Here is a 19,723-nt window from a genome sequence, read left to right on the forward strand (position 1 = left end):
ACAGAAGCTCTTAAATCGACAGTGGAACTTTAGTTACCTATTTAGGAAAGGGCAAAGAGGTTTTCTGGCTATCTCATTTCTAAAACTTACAAGGCCTGACATCAGTTATCTGTAAGGCAGATCCAACACTGGTCAAGAATTGTTCTAGCTTCCTAAGCTGGACATGATATGGTTCATTACCAAAAATACATAAAGAGCAACACACGGCGTGATTAAGGTGTAAGGAAAAAATCATTCATTAATCACTATCTTAACAAAATTACTATTTTTATTTTTTAATTTTCCCTCTGTCTTTCTTCATATACATATACATTTTACCATATAATTTTATATTCTACTTTATAAGGAATTAAAGAATTAGTCCATGGTTCTACATAATCTTTAAAGCAGACATTTAAATCAAATAGTTTTCATTGAGTGGCTATGCTATTTTTCCTCTTTGGTTATAGACTTTTAGATTGCTTCCAAGTTTTTAATTTTCTGAAACAAGAGATTTGTGCTGAAGATGTCTTTCATTTCTACTACTACTTAGGGTAAGTTCCCAAAAGATATTATTACCAGGTAAATTGCCTGCATGGCCCTTGATACACTAGATCATTCCTTTTTGAAATACAAATACAAGTAAGAGCAACGTGAGGTTTTTGTTGTCATTTTAAAAGTGTTCAAAGCTCCCATGCAGTTTTAAAGAATATCATGCAAGAGCTCTCCACCTGTAATTTCTCAAGTAAATACAACTTAAGTTTTGATTTAACTTCTCAGATAAGTTTTTGATAATAAGCTCTGATATTACTGATTATACTCCTAATTAATTTTCAGTGTATCTATTATAATGAAATTAGATCATTTATTAGAATTTATTAATCTTAAAAAGTCCTGTCTGTGGTAGGGTTGATAATTCAGTTATTTTAGAGAACTTTAATCCCAAGAAGACCAGAGCCCAGATCACACACCTCACCTACTTAGATGAACTTAGCTTCTAATTACCACTATACATTTTCTTTCCAACAGCAATGTGCTATTTCTAAAATTTATTTGATAAGGAAGATAACTTCCTTCTTAGTGAAAATACTGAACAGTGATGACAAAGGTTTTTATTTTACAACCATTAGGTTAGGTACTTCACTCCAGGATATAATTTCAAGTGATACTAAAAAGGTTTATGGATACTTTAACATATGGGTTTATTGACTATTTTTCTTTCAATGTACAGGAAGTCTGTGTGTCACTGAAAGGATATTTAATGCAACAGCCAGTTACTTTTGCAGTTCTGCATCCTTTTTCTTCTGAAATCAGTAAGGTTTCATTATACAGTAAGTCAGGATACCCGTAGTGTAAAAAGGGCAAAATATTATTCTATATAATTGTATTTATACTTCGTACTTCAGTTTTTCTCAAAGTAGGTCCTTAACTGCAACATCACCATCACTTGGAACTTGTAAGAAATACAGATCTCAGGCCGCAGCCCAGACCCGGTGAATCAGAAACTAGTGACAAAGCAAGGTGTTTGAACAAGCACTCCAGGTGATACACATCAATGTTTAAAAACCGCTACGGTGTGGAATTCGCCACATTAAGCCTAATTTCCATTTACTAAATTAAAAACCTCTCCTTATTACAACTACCTACCTATACTCCCATATATATGTATGGGGAAATAGTCCAAATTTTCTTCAGAAAAGAGGAATCACTTTATACCTGAATCTTTAAAAATGTTTCTTAAATTAGGGCTCCTTAAAAAAAAAAAAAAATTAGATTTTATTTATTCATTTTGAAAGACAGAAAGAGAGCCAGCGGGGAGGGGCAGAGGGACAGAGAGAATCTCAACTGGACTCCATGCTGTGCACGGAGACGGACGTAGGGCTCCATCTCAGAATCCTGAGCCCATGACCTGAGCTGAAATGAAGAGTCAGACGCTCAACCCACTGAGCCACCCAGATGCCCCTATGGGTGCTCTATTAATTTATTTTGCACAAAATATTTGGGAAGCTATCTTAGCCTAAAAGAAGGCCAATCAATGGTATATGTGGATGCTTAAAAAGATCACCTAATAGAATCATAAAAAAAGAAGGAGAATTTAAATATCAATTCAATAAACATTCCTGGCCACAGGACTCAACACTGTAGGCATTGAATATTATCATAAAATTCTTGAAAATAATTTTTTTTAAGAGTTTATCCATTTCTTTGAGAGAGAGAGAGAGAGAGAGAGAACAAGCACAAGAGCAATGAGGGTGCAGAGGGAGAAGCAGACCCCCTGCTGAGCAGGGAGCCAGATGCTGGGCTCCATCCCAGGGGCTCTGGAATCGTGACCTGAGTTGAAGGCAGACATTTAACCAATTCAGTCACCCAGGAGTCCCATAAACAAAAATTTTAAAGATGACTTTAAAAAGGAGTATAGTAAATGATTACATTATAGCTAGCATTTAACCAAGAGATATAATAAAAGAAAATCAAGTGCTCGAACACATTCAGTAGGGATCTATCTTGAGAAAAATTTCAGTCACACATGGGTTCAAAAAGTGCTCTACGTATCTCAAACAAGCTATACATGTAAACATTATGTGCTCTGGAAAATGTCTGGATACGTTGGAAAAAAAAATAACTCTTGTGATGACAAAGCCACTGATGTCAATAAGCCATGTGAGACATCTAAATTAAATTGTTTAATGAAATTTGAGTAGGAAAATGACAAATTAATAAATTCAAATACTTCATTTAACAAGTTATTTTAAAGGTATCTAAATTTAAGAAGTAAATAACATATTAAGACATTTGCTTATTTCATGCACATATCTTTAAGTTTACATAATGATATTAGCCTAAAATAATTTTTTTGGACTTTCTTTACTGAGGAAATGGAGTACTGCCTTCAATTTGAGGTGGCTTTGTTTTCAGGCACACTGACTAAGCTGGGCTTTGAGATTCATCCTTAAAGCCTCAGGTGATCCACTGTAAACAGGAGGAAGGAATAAAACAAAGGTCAAATAAATGTGGGGGAGAAGTATACAGGTAAGGAAAGGCCACGTGTGTTGTGTCGTAAAGAGGAGGGGTTTTCTAGTTCTACAAAGTTCATCTTATTATTTTTTTTTTAAAGATTTTACTCATTTGTCAGAGAGAGAGAGCACATGAGCAGGGGGAGCAGCAGGCGGAGGTAGAAGCAGGCTCCCCGCTGAGCAAGGAGCCCCTCGTGGGGCTCATGGGATCATGACCTGAGCCAAAGGTAGATGCTTAACCAACTGAACCACCCAGGCATCTCTGGTTTATCTGATTTTTTAAAAAGTTTTTGTGTCTTCTATCTCGAGGTATTAATTATAGTTTCCCTCTGCTGTCACTTGATTTAAAACCTGCAAGAAACCAGGGGTTATGTGTATCTGTCCATGGCAAAATCTCCACTGGCTAGCTCAGTACTTGGCACACAGCATAACTGAATAAACAAATGCCATCTTTTTTTCCCATGCATCTTTAGTTATTCTGTCTGAAGTAACAGTAATGATAATAGTAAGAGTCATATTCCTAAAAATTACCATTTACTGAACACTTCTGAATCAGGCACTGTGTTAAGTGATTTACATACATTATCTAAATTAATCCTCAAAACAATCCTGTATTAAGTTGAAATATAGGAAATTGCCAATACTCGATTTTTTTTGTTTTTTGTTTGTTTCTTTAAATAAACTTTTGGGGTATCTGGCTGGCTCAGTTGATAGAGCATGAGACTCTTGATCTCATGTAAGTTTGAGCTCCACGCTGGGTATCAAGACTACTTCAGAAAATAAACAAAATCTTAAAAGTTTTAATCTGGGAATTGTTTTAAATTCACACAAAGGTTGTAAGGATAGTACAGAGATTCTTGCATACGTTGTACCCGACTTCCCTTATTACTAATACATTATTATAGTATATTTGTCACAATTGACGAATCATACCAGTAAATTACTATTGGAAGTCCATCCTTTATTCAGAATTCCTTACTTTTTACCACATGTGTTTCTTCTAGTCTAGCATCCTATCTAGAATATCACATTATATTTGGTTATGTCTCCTAGACTCCTCAGAGCCACTTTTTATGAGCACTAATGAGGTATTTTATATATGTTTTTCTTATGGTTAGATTACTGTTTTGAGGAGGAAAAGATCACAAAAGGTTAAGTGCCATCTTTATCACATCATGGTCAGAGGCACAAAATACCAGCATGACTTGTCACGGCTGACACTGACCTTGATTACCTGGCTAAGATGGTCCATGCCCGGTTTCTCCACTGTACTTTTTGGAAGAAGTTACACTTAAGGAGGAAGGGAGCTGCACTTGAAATCCTCGAAGGCGGCTGCCTAGATCAATTATTTGGAATCCTTCTATATGAGAGATTTGTCTGTTGTCTACTATTTGTTTCTTCAATTATGTCAGGATGAACATCATTTTATACCTTAGGGTATAACCCAATATTATGTTATTTTACGGCTCAGATTGTTCCAGCTTTGACCGCTAGAAGCCTTTGACATATTTCCATCATTTTGGTTTTTTGAGCACTTCCTTACTGTCTGGCACTTTCAGATATTCCAGACAAATCTTGGAGATTTCCTGCCTTGGTCTTAGAATCAGACATTTCTTCATGAAGCCTGTTTCCTTTTATTAAAGAATGGTGTAAGACATCAGGATCTGGATGTTTAGGTTGAACTATTTTTGTTTTATAAAAAAACAATTTCATATGGCACAACATAGTATTATCTCAGTTTTACCAATGAGAAAACTGAAGCTGGGGGAGAATTCGTAACTTATACTGAAGCTCTGTGAATTCAAAGTGCCAGAACCAGACATCAAATCCACATAAAATAAGGTCACCAATTTTAATAGGCTATGAGTAAAGGACATGAACATTGAAGCTTGGTGTTAGCTATTTTAGTTACTCAAAGAGGTTTTGCTTACTCTATGTTCATAGACTGATGGAAAAAATAGGACACTGTTATGCAGTCCAGCCCTTTCATGGAATAATACATTGAATTTCAAAGTAAAAAAAGGACCATTTTTTTTTTTTAAGATTTTATTTATATGTCAGAGAGAGAGAGAGCACAAGCAGGCAGAGTGGCAGGAAGAGGCAGAGAGAGAAGCAGGCTCCCCGCTGAGCAAGGAGCCCGATGCGGGACTCAATCCCAGGACCCTGGGATCATGACCTGAGTCGAAGGCAGCGGCTTAACTCACTGAGCCACCCACGAGTCCCAAAAGAGACGATTTTCTTCTATAACCACGTAGATTTTTAAAAGTATATCCATCACTCACTATAATTACAGGAAATCAGTTCAAAAACCCATTCTTGCAACTGTTTTTTCCCCTAAGACCAAAACACCTATAAAAGAACAACTGATGTATTAATACTATCTTTTAGCAGTTTATAAAAATACAGTCAAAATAACTGAATGTTTCCCAGTTACTGCAGAAGAAAAATACCAAAAATTTAACATAAAGTGTTGAGTATCTGATTTGCAAGAGACCTTGTAAGATTAGACCCATTTACTTCTAAAGCTGGTGGTTTTTGCATAAAATGTACTCCTGATTCTATGTCTTCATTTTAATTAGTTTTACTAATACAAATTAAAACTTACTAGAATACATAGCCACAATGGATCCTTTTAAAATCAAGGTTTCCTATTTATTCATCTAGCACAAAACTTTATTAATCATCTTATTAGAATAATTTTCAAAATCAATTGCTGTGAATATCACTGAAGTTAGATTTATGGAGCAATTTTCCCTTTCCACAACCAAACCACAAAAAAATTTAAAAACAGATTGAAAGAAATCATAAACAATTACCTAGTTCTGGGGCACCTGGGTGGCTCAGTGCGTTAAAGCCTCTGCTTTTGGCTCAGGTCATGATCTCAGGGTCCTGGGATCAAGCCCCATATCGGGCTCTCTGCTCAGCAAGGAGCCTGCTTCCCCCTCTCTCTCTGCCTACCTCTCTGCCTACTTGTGATCTCTGTCTGTCAAATAAATTTTAAAAAATCTAAAGAAAAAAAGCAAAAAAACATTACCTAGTTCAAACCTCTTATAGAAACTAAAGCTATTGCGAAGCTAAAGGTTTTGCCTAAAGTCCACTGCTAGTTAATTAATGAAAAAGGACTAACAGCCACATATCTTAAGACTAGGTTCTTTCTCCTATACTGTACTACCCTATAAAATATACAATATATTATATATATGTGTGTGTGTATGTACGTATATACAACTATATATGTATGTATTATGCTAGTAAGAGTCTTGTTGAAGGATTTTCAAACCCTCTGTAATAACGAGGAACTGGAGAACAAGTATAAAAATGGTACTCCTGCTCTATTACCCTCAATTCATTTTCACTGAACTTAATTTTTTTCAGTGCCAGTCTACAAGCTAAGTATGTGCCAGGCACTAGAGGGCTGGATGCTTGGAAAACAAAGACATGGTCCCTACCCTTAAGAAAGCTCTCAATTTTAAGTTCATAGCACCCTCCTAAAGGTTTCCCGTGCTCATTCTTCCTCACCACACAAACTCCACAAGAGCCCTCCAACAGAAATACAACGTGAATCACCAGTGAGCCATGAATATTACGTAATTTCCAATTTTCCAACAGCTACACACATCCCTCCAATGATCTCATGACCTTAAATACCACCCATTTTCTAGTGACTCCCAATTTATATCAGGCTTAGAACTCCTGCCTCAACTTTAGATTCCTACACAACTTCCTGCACACAAACCTACAATGTGCTACACTGAACTCCTGACTTCACCCGGCTCTCCCCACCTAAATCTGCTTCCTCTTCCTCTCTGTAAAGGGCAACCCCATCCCTTCAGTGACTCAGGCCAAAAACCAGAGTCAAGCCTGACCCTCTTCTTTCTCCTTCCTGCATCCAGTTCATCATCTGTCTTTAAAATTGTTTAAATACAGTCAAAGCTTATACAGTTCATAAAATACAGGGAGAATCACTACTTCTCACCTGTTCCACTGCTAAGTTCTGCTCAGGTCACAAGCATCTCTCACCTAAATCACCACAACTACTGCCTACCTTCCACTTCCTCACGGATCCCTGCACTCTTTCAGTCCACTTTCCACAGGAGCCACAGGAGCTACAGTTTCTAAACCCAAGTGAGATAATGTCCCTCCTCAGCTTTAACACCTTCCTATCTCAGCCTGAGAAAATTCCAAGTTCCTCCAGCAGCATGTGAAGATCAACAAAGCCCTATGAGGTCTGGTCCATCACTCTCTCCCTTTTGCAAGCTACTCTAGCTACACTGGCCGCCTTGCTGTCCCAGAGCACCAAGAGCACTTTCAGCACCACTGAGATTCTTCCCACTTGCTACTGTTCCCCCTGCTTGGAATGTTTTTACCCAGAACCCACAGATTGATCCCCAAATCACGCCAGTCTTTGCTCAAATGCCCCCTATTTAGAACTGCAATACTATTCTTCACATCCTCTGTCTCGTCTTCCCTTTCTTGTCCCACTTTTTCTCCAGAGGATTTAAACACCACTTGATAATGTATTTTTCATTTAGTAATGTCTTTCTTTTCTACCCCCTGAGAATAAAATTCCACCAGGACAGGGTTTTGTTTGTTTTGCTCACAGTTCTATTCCCAGTGCCTAGAACTCAGCATACAGCAATCAATAATTTTTTTAAAAAGATTTCATTTATTTGACAGAGAGAGAGATCACAAGTAGGCAGAGAATCAGGCAGAGAGAGGGGGAAGCAGGCTCCCTGCTAAGCAGAGAGCCCGATGCGGGGCTCGATCCCAGAACCCTGGGATCATGACCTGAGTTGAAGGAAGAGGCTTGAACCCACTGAGCCACCCAGGCGCCCCATCAATAAATATTTGATAAATGAACAAATGCTGTCAAGTATTGGATGGATTAAATGAGATCATAAATAAAGCTGTAGTGTGTCCCTATAATACAGCAGTCACTCATGAACATTTGCCTTTTACTTACTTGTGGTGGTGCTTTCCATAAAAGAAAAATCAGAACTCTAAAAGTACAAAAATTTTAAAGCCTTATATCTCATTCTATACTTTTCTTACTCCTTACTCTAAATATCTGATCATTAGTTATTCAAAAGACAATTTAAAAAGACATATAATAGAAATTACCTAATTTTTAAAAATCAGTAGGTAGATACAAAATTCAGTAGGTATCATAGAACACTAATTCAAAATGTAATCTCCCTTAAAATACAGAGAAAATTAAATAAAGTACTATTTAAATCATCTTTTTTAAAAAAAAATTATTTATTTATTTGACAGACAGAGAGATCACAAGTAGGCAGAGAGGGGGGAAAGCAGGCTCCCTGATGAGCAGAGAGCCCGATGTGGGGCTCGATCCCAGAACCCTGAGATCATGACCTGAGCCAAAGGCAGAGGCTTAACCCACTCAACCACCCAGGTGCCCTGTTTAAGTCATCTTTAAAGATAACCATAATCTGTGGCTCTCTCCTATAGGAAAATTTAAAATGGATTCACAGTGTTCAATAGGACTTCACTTTTATTCATCCAGAACTTGTATTCTGCTTTCCTCTAAGGAAATTTGTGTTAGTCTAAGAGATCACCATTTTCTTTAAAAAAACAAAACCAAAACAAAACAAACCCAACCATACATATTGCTTAACTGAAAAAACTTCAATTAAAAAAAAAAGAACCTAGTCTGATCTTTGGTATTCCTATAAAATTTATTTTGTGTTTAAAGCTAAAATAAATAGATTAAGGAACTAAGATATTAATAAAATGTGACCCCCTTCCCAAAATACTGAGTGCCAGAGACTTCAAGTGACTGGCCCACAGAGGTCACAATGTTAGTGACTAAATCGAGACTAAAATGTCATGGCCTTGAATCCTCCTCTTACACACTTTCTACTACACTTCACTAATACATATACCAATGCCCTACACACCAACCAATTATGTTGGCTGCCCCTGCTCCTTTAAAAAGGAAGAAAAATAAAAGCAAATGGTGTACGATAATTTCAATGATAATTTCTACTTCAGACAGGGAAGTTTATGAAGAAAAGACAGAAACATGCACAAACGAGCAAAGTGTAAGAATTGTCATGGAGACATTATAAAGACAGGTAGAAGAAATAAGCATAAAATGCCAGAGATACATGGTTTATATTTCGTTTTTCAAAATGCTAACAACTCATGGGATTTATAGGCGTTCAGGAATTTGGATAAAGCTTCATGTTATCACTGATGAGAATGACATACCTCACATTCCATGCAGTGGTAAAGTCTGGGTTTAGAAGCAGCAGGGTGCAAGTGACATCTATCAGTTCTAAAATAAAGAGAAATCCCATTAAAAATTAATAGTCCTACCCTTTGAAGCCTAGCTTTTCTTTAAGTTATATCTTGTGTATCTGTACCTGATGTTATACTAATATATATATTATGTCATAACAACTTTAATGGCAGATATCCTGTTCTAAGCCATCAGAAATATGAAGATTACCCTCAAGATTTTTTTCTACTTTATGATAAAAGTTACTCTTAAAAGTTGACTCTGAAATAACTTTACAATACAATATGGCTACGAAGACTATTCACTCATTTTTTTAACAGTTTTTGGCTCTACTTTAATATTGACCAAGGAAAAGAAATATAATTTCCATACAATTATTCTTTTTTTTTTTTTTTCCACTTTGAGCGATACCGTTTCCTCCACGAAGTGCGGCAGCTCACGGGGAAACCGCATAAAATATGGAACATTTCACGAATTTGCGTGTCATCCTTGCGCAGGGGCCATGCTAATCTTCTCTGTATCGTTCCAATTTTAGTATATGTGCTGCCGAAGCGAGCACCATACAATTATTCTTTTAATTCCACAAATATTTCAATAACTATCTGCAAATTTTCAGAAAGGGAAAAAAGACCCACTCTTAATCATTTAACACAATTCATTTACATTCGCCTGCAAAGATTACCCTTTCTTACCCACATTTTTACATAGTCATATAGCAATGATAAATGCACCACTTTGTTCTCTTTTCCATTCAATATTATTTGACATGCATTCTCCAGCACTGCTATAGTATGCATTTTTAACAGCTGCAAAACAACCCTTAGTGTACTACACTATCATTTATCTTTATCATTCTTTAGGTTTTTTCCTGTTTGTTTTTACTATTATAGATAATATTACCGTAAACACACTTTTTGTCTCACAGATTATTTTCTCAGTACATATTCCCAGGAGTTGTACTACTATGTCAAACAATACAAACACCAGTATGGCTCCTACTAAGCATTTCCAAACTGTCCTTCAAATGAACAGCCTCTACTCATTTTGCCAAGATAACAGGAGTGCACTTATGTCCCTGTAACTCTAACCTATATAATGGTATTTTAAAAATGAATGCAGCAGATAAAAAATTATACTTTATTTTTGTTTTATTTTATAACTTTAATTTATAATCATTAATATAAATACTTATTCATTTTTGTTCAGTATTTTCTAGTTTCATTTTTAAACAATATTTCATTTTTATTCAATATTCATTAGCTATTTGACAATCATGGTACTATCAGAATTTCCATACATTCAAATAAGCTCCATAAGCTTGTTTAATAGGGCAAAATCAGTAATACAGTTAGACATATTATCTTCATTTTACTAAAACTGAAAAGAGAATTTTAGGATTAAGATGATCAATGTAGGACCATGAAATTAAAGTAACTTCTACCAAGCTCATATTAACCAACCAAACACCAAGTAAAATAAAATAATAAAAGTAATTATAACTATTTAGCATTAGTGTATACCAGGCACCACTGGAGGTCTTTTATTTACATTATTTCATTGAGTTCTCATGATTATGACTCAAGATATTCTTGTTTTGCTTCACAGAAAGGAAACTGACATTTATAGAGTTTAAATAATTTGCTTGTGGGCACCCAATCTGTATATGGCAAAGTGAGCATCTGACTTTTTTTTTTTTTAAGATTCCATCCATTTACTTGACAGACAGAGATCACGAGTAGGCAGAGAAGCAGGCAGAGAGAGTGGAGGAAGCAGGTTCCCCACTGAGCAGAGAGCCTGATGTGGGGCTTGATCCCAGGACCCTGGGATCATGACCTGAGCGGAAGGAAGAGGCTTTAACCCACTGAGCCACCCAGGCACCCCAGCATCTGACTGTTTTTAATAATTTAATTACATGGCAATTAAAATACCTGTCTATAATAAATAGTTGGGACATCTCAGTGTTTAATGAACTTTTTAAAACCCCAAAGCATGCATAAATTTAACTCTGTATTCTTTTAAAAATATTCTAAGTGAAAAAATCAATTATTTAATTCTCAACCATCTGATGAAATTAACATGTATTGTGAGCCTATCATTTCATTACTATAACATTCAATAAATGAGAGCTAGGATTAGCATACATTTTTTTTTGAAGATTTTATTTACTTATTTGACAGACAGAGATTACAAGTAGACAGAGAGGCAGGCAGAGAGAGGGGGAAGCAGGCTCCCCGCTAAGCAGAGAGCCTGATGTGGGGCTCGATCCCAGGACCCTGGGACCATGACCTGAGCCAAAGGCAGAGGCTTTAACCCACTGAGCCACCCAGGTGCCCCTAGAATACATTTTTGACCTCTATCTTCCTCATTACAAGTCATTATATGCATAAATACAATATGTCTATAAAGATAACCTAATTATTAACCTCTTCATTCTTTTACTTTTATAAGCTGTTGGCACTAATTTAATATTTACCAAGAAAAATAACTATAATTTTCTATACCATAACTTGTTTAATACCATAATATCCCAATTACTGATTATGTGCAAATATTAAACTGGGCCCTTAAGACTGGCAGAAGAGATAAAATGATAAATAAGACCCGATCTTGCCTTCTAGAAGGTTACCCTTTAGTTGGAGAAAACATACAAAGAATTATGTAAGACAAAATGAAATAATGATGAACTGGAAACATGTACCATATTTTGGGAAGCACCAAAACAGTTGAAATTAATTCTTACTGGAGTAAGGGAAGGCTATAAATGGATAAAGTGGTAAAGGGCACTGCAGACTGGAAAAAAGTATAAGCACGGATAGAGGCAAGGAAGGTCACACAGGGCGCTCTCCGACAGGTGGTGGCCATCCGAACTTGGCTAGAGCACGGGGTACTGGAGAAATGTACCAGAAAACTAGAACCTGGTCAAAAACAAGAGCCCACAATCTCCTCTCAGCCACCCTTCTACTACCTGCCCTTCATGTGCTATACTCTACCTGAGTCAAACCCCACCATTCTCTAAACGCAACTCCTATCTGACTACCTTCTCTGGATAATCAGCTTTACCTGTTTGCTCCTCTCTCTGCCAGAAATGTCCTCCTTTATCTGATTATTAAACAAAAATTTTCTTTTTTCCATAAAGTCTCTCCTGACCTACCTACCTGCAGGAATCTTCATTTCTATGTTCGTATGTATCTTACTTGATTACTGATACTGTATAAATAATCTCTTCTTGATGAGACTGCACTTTTTGGAGGCAGGTCCTCTCTAATACATCTTCAGATTACTCATTCACTCAACAAAGATGAGAAAAATATGGCCCCTGTCCAAAAAGTTCCATGTGTACCGACAGCATAGAGGAATTATAAGCCATGGCACCTAGGTTTGAATCCCAGCTTCTCCACTTAATTGCCTATGTAACTTAACGTTTTCGAACATCAGTTTCCTTATCTGTGAAACAAGAATGATGAGAACATCAATCTCTGTTGTGAGCCGAGTGAGATTTATTCCAGTTCTCGTTATTTGACATATAGTAAATGCTCAACCAACACTACCTAGGTAACCTGGTACTTATTAGACTCTCTTTATTTGGCATTAAAAAGAAATGTGTGCGGCACCAGGAATAGCTCAGCTGGTTAAGCGACTAACTTAGGCCCAAATCATGATCCTGGAGTCCCGGGATCACGTCCCACATTGGGCTCCCTGCTCAGCAGGAAGTCTGCTTCTCCCTCTGATCCTCACCCCTCTCATGCCCTCTCTCACTCTTTCTCTGTCAAATAAATAAATAAATAAATAAATAAATAAAATCTTAAAAAAAAAAAATGTGTGTAACTAAAGGTAGTCGCTATTTGTTTGTACAGCTGACCCTCGAACAACATGGGTTTGTGCCACACAGGTCCATTTGTGAAATTTTTTCAATAAGTACAGTACAGTACTGTAAATGTATTTTCTCTTCTTTATGATCTTCTTTTCTCTAGCTTACTTTATTGTAAGAATACAGTAAATAATATATGTAACATACAAAATTTGCATTGACTATGTTATCAGTAAGTCTTCTATCAACAGTAGGCTGTTCCTAGTTAAGTTTTTCGGAGTCAGAAGATATATGCCGATTTTTGAATGCACTACGCGGGGTGAGTCCAGTGCTGTAATCTCTGCATTGCAGAAGGGTCAACCACACTCCTAACACAACCCTCCTTCCCCATCAGAGGGAAGGTAAGTTCCTCCTCCATCACAGAGATACTTCTGGGAGGCAGGACAAGGCAGAAACCAGTAAACACAGAAAATACCAAAGGTTCCACTTTTCATTTTGTGGCTGTGTGGGAAGAAAAGCTAATCCAAAGAAGGCTTCCTCTACCAGCGGGGCTCATCCTACCTCTAGGATACCAGCAACAGCTGGATTCAAAGCTCAGCCCCAACTTTCCAGGAAGTACCTGGGCAAGGCGCTTAACCTCTCTGTGCCTCTGTGTCTTCCTCATAGGTAAAATGGAGCTAATAATAGCACCACCTCATGGGTCTTACACGATTCACACTCACGAAGTGTTAGGACAATACCTGACACACATCAAGCACACAACGATAATTCCAGTTTCCAAGCCTCTATCTCCTGGCCCAGCTCTGCCAGCTGTACTGGGACTGGATGCCACCAGAGGGAGGAAAACAACTGCCTAACTGGGCTAAGCAGTGACCGCTCGGCAGCTTATTGCTCAGCTTCTAAGAATCTCAGGATTTACAACATCAACGGCCTCACGGGTTACGTATAAAACACCTGCAGCCACAAGCCTTTTTCCTGTCCTGTCTGACAAACTGCCAAGTCCTCCCCACTCAGGACTCAAGTTCAGACAGGACCTCCTTCAGGAAGCATTCCAGTCAGATCCAAGAGGTGGGGGTAAAGCGAAATGTCAGAGATAGGAAAGGGAAAGAGAAGCAACAGGTTTAGAAATATTGCATAATCAAAGAATCATTCCTGAATTACATGAATTTTCTTTTTTTCTTCCCCACTGGTTCTGATTAAATCAGAGAAAGGAACTCGTGTTTTCTGAGAGCCTAGTATATGCGACACACCTCACTGGGTGCTTTATACATCCTAACTCGTGCGATCTTCTCAAAAGCCCTCTGAAGCCTTTTACAATTCCCTTCTTTTGGTGAAGAAACAGGAAGAGGTTCAATAATTTGCCTTAAGTCACTGCTAAATGACTTCAGCAGGCTGACCAACTGAGTCTACATCTAGATGTTTTCCTTCAAAGCAGATGTTCTTTCTACTCTAGCACACTGTCTACAATTACTTTGTCCTCTTCAAGTCAGGGCGGAACCAAGATCAAAAGATAAACATGTATGATCAACAGCTGATGGTAACTATTTTACTTTAACTTTTTTTTACTTTTTACTTTTTTAAAACTATTTTACTTTTACATTTTATCAACCATACACCATATCCTTTGTTACCCAGAAGATGTGAGGTACTGATGTCCTTATGGTCTCTTGAAATTAAACAGATCTCTCTACAAATACCAGAACATATGCCAGCAAACAAATGTTCCTTTGTTAAACCACTCCGATACATGACTAATTCATCATCCCATCACCAGGAGAAAATGAACCAAGGAAAGTAGCTAAATTCCAACTGTGACAAGGAGAGGACAAAAGGATGCTAAGGAAAAGTCGGAGAAAAATCAATTCCTTCTTAGCCACAATGGGATTCCAGAAATGGCCCAAAGCCAGCAGTCACCTGGTAATGGTCATTGCATTGGCCAACTGTCCCTGACAGAGATATGTTTCCAGGCCTCTAGAAATATGTCCAAGATCGTTTGGATTGGTTAACCTCCTTCTCCAAAATACATTCTGGTGACCACAAGAAGAGAGGTTTGAGATAAAGCTATGTGATAAACACAAGAAAGGCCCTTTCATTACAGAATACAGTCATTGAATCGATAGCCAGACTAAGCTAAATCCTCTTGCTTACCAAACTCTCACTACTCATTTGACAAATGTCTATTGAAAACATAAAGGAGCCGAGGACATAAAGGCAGACAAGCCACAATCCCTCTTTTTAACAAACTCACAATCTAAAAAAAAAAAAAAAAAAAACAAACTCACAATCTACCCGGGAAAAATGTTTAAATAATCAACTACGATGACACATGGTAAGTGCTACTATGCAAGCGGTCTGAATAAAGGACTTCTGTAGGGCTGAAGAGACATAATCCTGGCTTCCCGAAGTAGTCAAACAGCCTTTGCGTGTGTGCACAGCACTGCTAATCACAATGGTGACAACATAAGATGTGAACCTAGCCTCAGCGAAGGCATGGAAGTAAAGCAGGAAGACACGGTAAAGTCCAAGAAGTGGCACAGAGTGTGTTGTGGCTGGGAAGTATGTCAAATGCTACAGATCCTGATGCTTCTACATTCAAATGAACATCAAAAAAGTAGCAAAGCAAACCTGATAGTAAGTAGCAACTGACACTCTGCCTTAGTGTCTGAAGGACACGAGGAGGCTGTGGCCAACTGCAACAGGCTTACCCCGTCAAGAAAAGCAGAGGCTGGGAGCCCCAGCCAACTGTTGGCGTGCAGAAATTTACGATCCAACACTTTCGATTTTTCAAGTGAAGACAAATCCAGATTTCCATGTGAACTTTCAAAGTTCATCCTGACTTTAAATGTTTACCAAACATATTAAAAACAGTTTAAGAAACATTTTATAAGCCAAAACGAAATCTGTCTGTGAGCTGCCATCAGCCTGGAAGCTGAGAATATACAAGATCTGATGCCGAATGTAAGGCAGAGGAAAAGCTGGTAATGAAGGCTGGGGACAGACTGTGAAGGTCCTTGAATACCATACCAAGGAGTTTGAACCCCAACCTGACCCTGTAGGCATCATGAAATAAGATGCACAGATGTGTATTTCAGAAAAGCACCTCTCAAAGTGCGTTTCTAAGAAGTGTTGCTGAGGGACGCCTGGGTGGCTCAGTTGGTTAAGCAGCTGCCTTTGGCTCAGGTCATGATCCCAGCGTCCTGGGATCGAGTCCCACATCAGGCTCCTTGCTCAGTGGGGAGCCTGCTTCTCCCTCTGCCTCTGCCTGCCACTCTGTCTGCCTGTGCTCACTCTCTCTGTCAAATAAATAAGTAAATAAATCTTTAAAAAAAAAAAAAAGAAGTGTTGCTGAGACGTACATGTGAAATGACTGGCTAGTGGCATGATGAACACAGGCTACAGAAGAGACTGAAAACAGGGTAGACCAGCTATGGGGTCATCACAATTGTCCAGGTGAGAAAGAAGACATGAAGAGCAGAAGATGGCCATTAAAGAGAGCACAGTTGGCAGAGGCTGTGAGAAAGAGGGGGCAGCAAGCGCAAATGATGGAGGACCCACTTGGAGACAGTGCAAGTGTGCGCCAGAGCTCCTCTGCTCAGGGAGGACTCCAATCTGTGGCCTTCTCTCTCGCTTCATTTCTGTCGTGGATTTCTCAAAAATCAGAATCACAGTATCATTCCCCTCTCAACCCAAATAAGGCTAACACGGCAGCAGACTTAAAAAAACATCAGTCTCCAAGCAATGAAGAGGGATGCTGTGATGGTTGACTTTGGTTCTACCATTAAACTTGACTGGCTACAGGGTGTCCAGATGAAACATTAGTAAACATTATTTCCGAGCATGTCTGTGAGATTAGCACTGAAATCAGCAGACTCCATGAAGCAGACTGCCCTCCCCAATGTGGGTGTGCATCATCTGGTCTATAGAGGACCCATCTGCAACAAAAGGTCTTTGCCCCCTGTCTGTCTGCTTGAGTTCGGACATCTCACCTAATCTTCTCTGGCCTTTGGGCTGGGATTTAAAACTCTGGCTCCCCTGGGGTCTGAGGCCTTCAACTCAAGCTAAATTTTATCATTGGCTTTCTTGGGTCTCCAGCTTGAAGCAAGCAAGACTATGGGACTTTTCAGCCTCCACAATCATGTTAGTCTATATAAAATTTTCTGATTGTTTCTCTGGAGAACTCTAACTAGTACAGATGCTTTCCAAACGCCTAAGGAATTCAGCACATTAATGGGAGCATGAATTCAGTCTGGTTATAAAGAAAGAAATCTATCCCAAGAATAAAGGTCACCTTCAGTAATAGAATACATTCCTAGGTGATGCCTAGGATTTGGGCATGATCAAACACACAGACACGGACGTTTCTGAAATCCTTAAACTGAGAGCTTTGTTCACTTGGCTCTTCTTATATATGTATTCTACAAAAACTGCTTTAAAGGTATAGCATTTTCACAAAATAACTGCCTTTTTCTAATACTTTTCCCTTTTTTCCCTTAGCAATATTCACCTCTGTGTAATAACTGCTTCAGTTAACAAGTTTGGCAGAATTCTCTTCTGTTAATCAGCATTTTCAGGTATCTTTTTTCTGTCACATTAGAAATTCACTTCCATGTTTTTACTGTTAATACAATACACAACCTGAGTAGTATGTGATACTACACTAAACTACACTGTCGCCATGCACCCAAAATGGGAAATTAAAAACTGTTTCCATGAAGATATAAGTTAAAATAACATCAAATTGCTTCTGTACTCACACACAGTTGTGCCAGAATTCAAAATTTAGGTGCTAGTTATTTGTGTGAGTGAGCTTAACCATTTGATCTTCTTGTGGGTCTTCTTGGGCCTACAAAGACTAAAACTTCACGATGAGGAGACTCAGCAAAGTCTGCAGGGCAGTGTCCAGAGATATAAGATATAGGAAAATGGACAGAAGGACCTGGAGGGCTGCAGGGAGAGGGCAGGCTAGGCTAGCATACATGAATGGGCAAAAAATGATGATCTGATACAACATTAACAGTAGCCTTTGACATTTTAAAAATTTATACTGTTTCTTCTTTACTACAAGATCATCATCTGTCTCCCCACCTCCCCAAGCTAGTTATGTATTGGCTCAATTATACATTTTTGTGTGCACGAACACACACAATACAGCTGTATTTGGCAAAACAAAAACAAAACAAAACAACCCCCCCCAAAAAAACAAAAAAACAACCTTGATGGATTCGTATGGTGTTACTTTATACCTTAATGTTACTGAAACTTACTATAGGTTTCATAAACAAACTATCCACTTTAGGGTGATGGAAGGGAGAATGAAAGAGGGCCTAACAATGCATAAATATCCTTACTTTTAAATTTATGGCTAAACTTATTGCTTTAAGTTTATGCCACAAACTTAAGCTATGCCATAAACGTAGGCAGAATCTTTTTTTTTTTTTTTAAGATTTTATTTATTTGACAGAAATCACAAGTAGGCAGGGAGGCAGGCAGAGAAAGAGGAGGAAGCAGGCTCCCCGCAGAGAGCCCTACGTGGGACTTGATCCCAGGACCCTGAGATCATGACCTGAGCCAAAGGCAGAGGCTTTAACCCACTGAGCCATCCAGGTGCCCCCGTAGGCAGAGTCTTACAAGAAGTATGTATCAGAGGACTGACTGAGTGAAACCCACAGAAAACAGAAACTATGTCACATTAAATCTTCAAGTCAGATTCCCTTTCTACTGACCTAAACAGAGAAAATTGCTATTATGATAGTATGTTAAGGACAATGCTAAGAGGAATACAAGGAAATCAGTATGTCATGCCTTTGGTGACACTCCACAAAGAGATTGTTTTTCACCCAACTGTAAGCTTCTTGAGTAAAAGGAACACATATTATTCATCTTTTCATCCCCACAGTACTTAGAACAGCTTCTGGTAGGAGTAGGCTCATGGTAATGGCTACCAAACTGGTAATTAAAATTCTCTAGGACACAAAGTTCTTATTCAAAATGAGCCTCCAGGCATACTGAGCACTTCGGAAGGTATGGCTGTATATGGGAACAGGTGGCTTTACAAAAACAGTTAAGAACATGAATGAGTATTCTACCTTTTTTTTTTTTAACCTAAAAAGCAAAGGTAATTCATGCACAAGGGTGCTTAATATCTCATATGGGGGGAAAGCTAAGGAAAGAGACCAGATAGGATGAACAGAGATTGTCCCGTGCAGCAAGAGCTGTCTCAGAGGAGAAAAGAAGTGGAAGCTGGGATGGTTTTCTTTTGCTTTTATCAGCATAGAAAGAAGACACAGAGGGCCCAAAGCTCAGCGGGGATTCACAGCATAACAGCACCTCCATAAATCACTGAGCTGGGTCACAGTGTAACTAACACCATCATCCCTCTGTTATCCCATTTGGTCTGCTACCAAAATGAGTTCTGTAGCTTTTAGAGTTCCTAAAGGATTAGAAACCAGAAATCTGAGCTTGAAGGAACTAGAGTCCTCTTCAGTATTTTTCCAACTTTCTTTTACAGCCATAGGATGTCTTCTTCAAATAAAATTTTATGAATAACCATGATACATAACAAGGTAAAATCAGAACTGCTCTGATGTACTGTCCAGGCTGCAGTAGGTAGCCTGGAATCCTGTATCACTATGGAGTCAAAACGAGAAAGTACTGACAGGT

At 38.3% G+C, this 19,723-nt stretch overlaps 1 protein-coding gene and 1 non-coding gene across 2 annotated transcripts in view; both read right to left on the reverse strand.

Annotated features, from left to right (window-relative positions):
- The window catches only part of PTAR1 (protein prenyltransferase alpha subunit repeat containing 1), a 50,569-nt gene that overhangs the window by 20,222 nt on the left and 10,624 nt on the right, over positions 1–19,723 (reverse strand). Inside the window, exon 3 of the mRNA XM_045065078.1 lies at positions 9,225–9,291. Within this exon, the coding sequence (XP_044921013.1) occupies positions 9,225–9,291 (67 nt within the window). The remainder of the gene's footprint in view (positions 1–9,224; positions 9,292–19,723) is intronic.
- Positions 9,708–9,814, reverse strand: LOC123387542. The gene has a single exon (XR_006601985.1). It is a non-coding gene; the product is annotated as a U6 spliceosomal RNA (small nuclear RNA).

Source organism: Mustela putorius, unplaced genomic scaffold (assembly GCF_011764305.1).
Source record: "Mustela putorius furo isolate JIRA1106 unplaced genomic scaffold, ASM1176430v1.1 tig00003854_pilon_pilon_pilon, whole genome shotgun sequence".
In the NCBI taxonomy this organism is placed as follows: domain Eukaryota; kingdom Metazoa; phylum Chordata; class Mammalia; order Carnivora; family Mustelidae; genus Mustela; species Mustela putorius.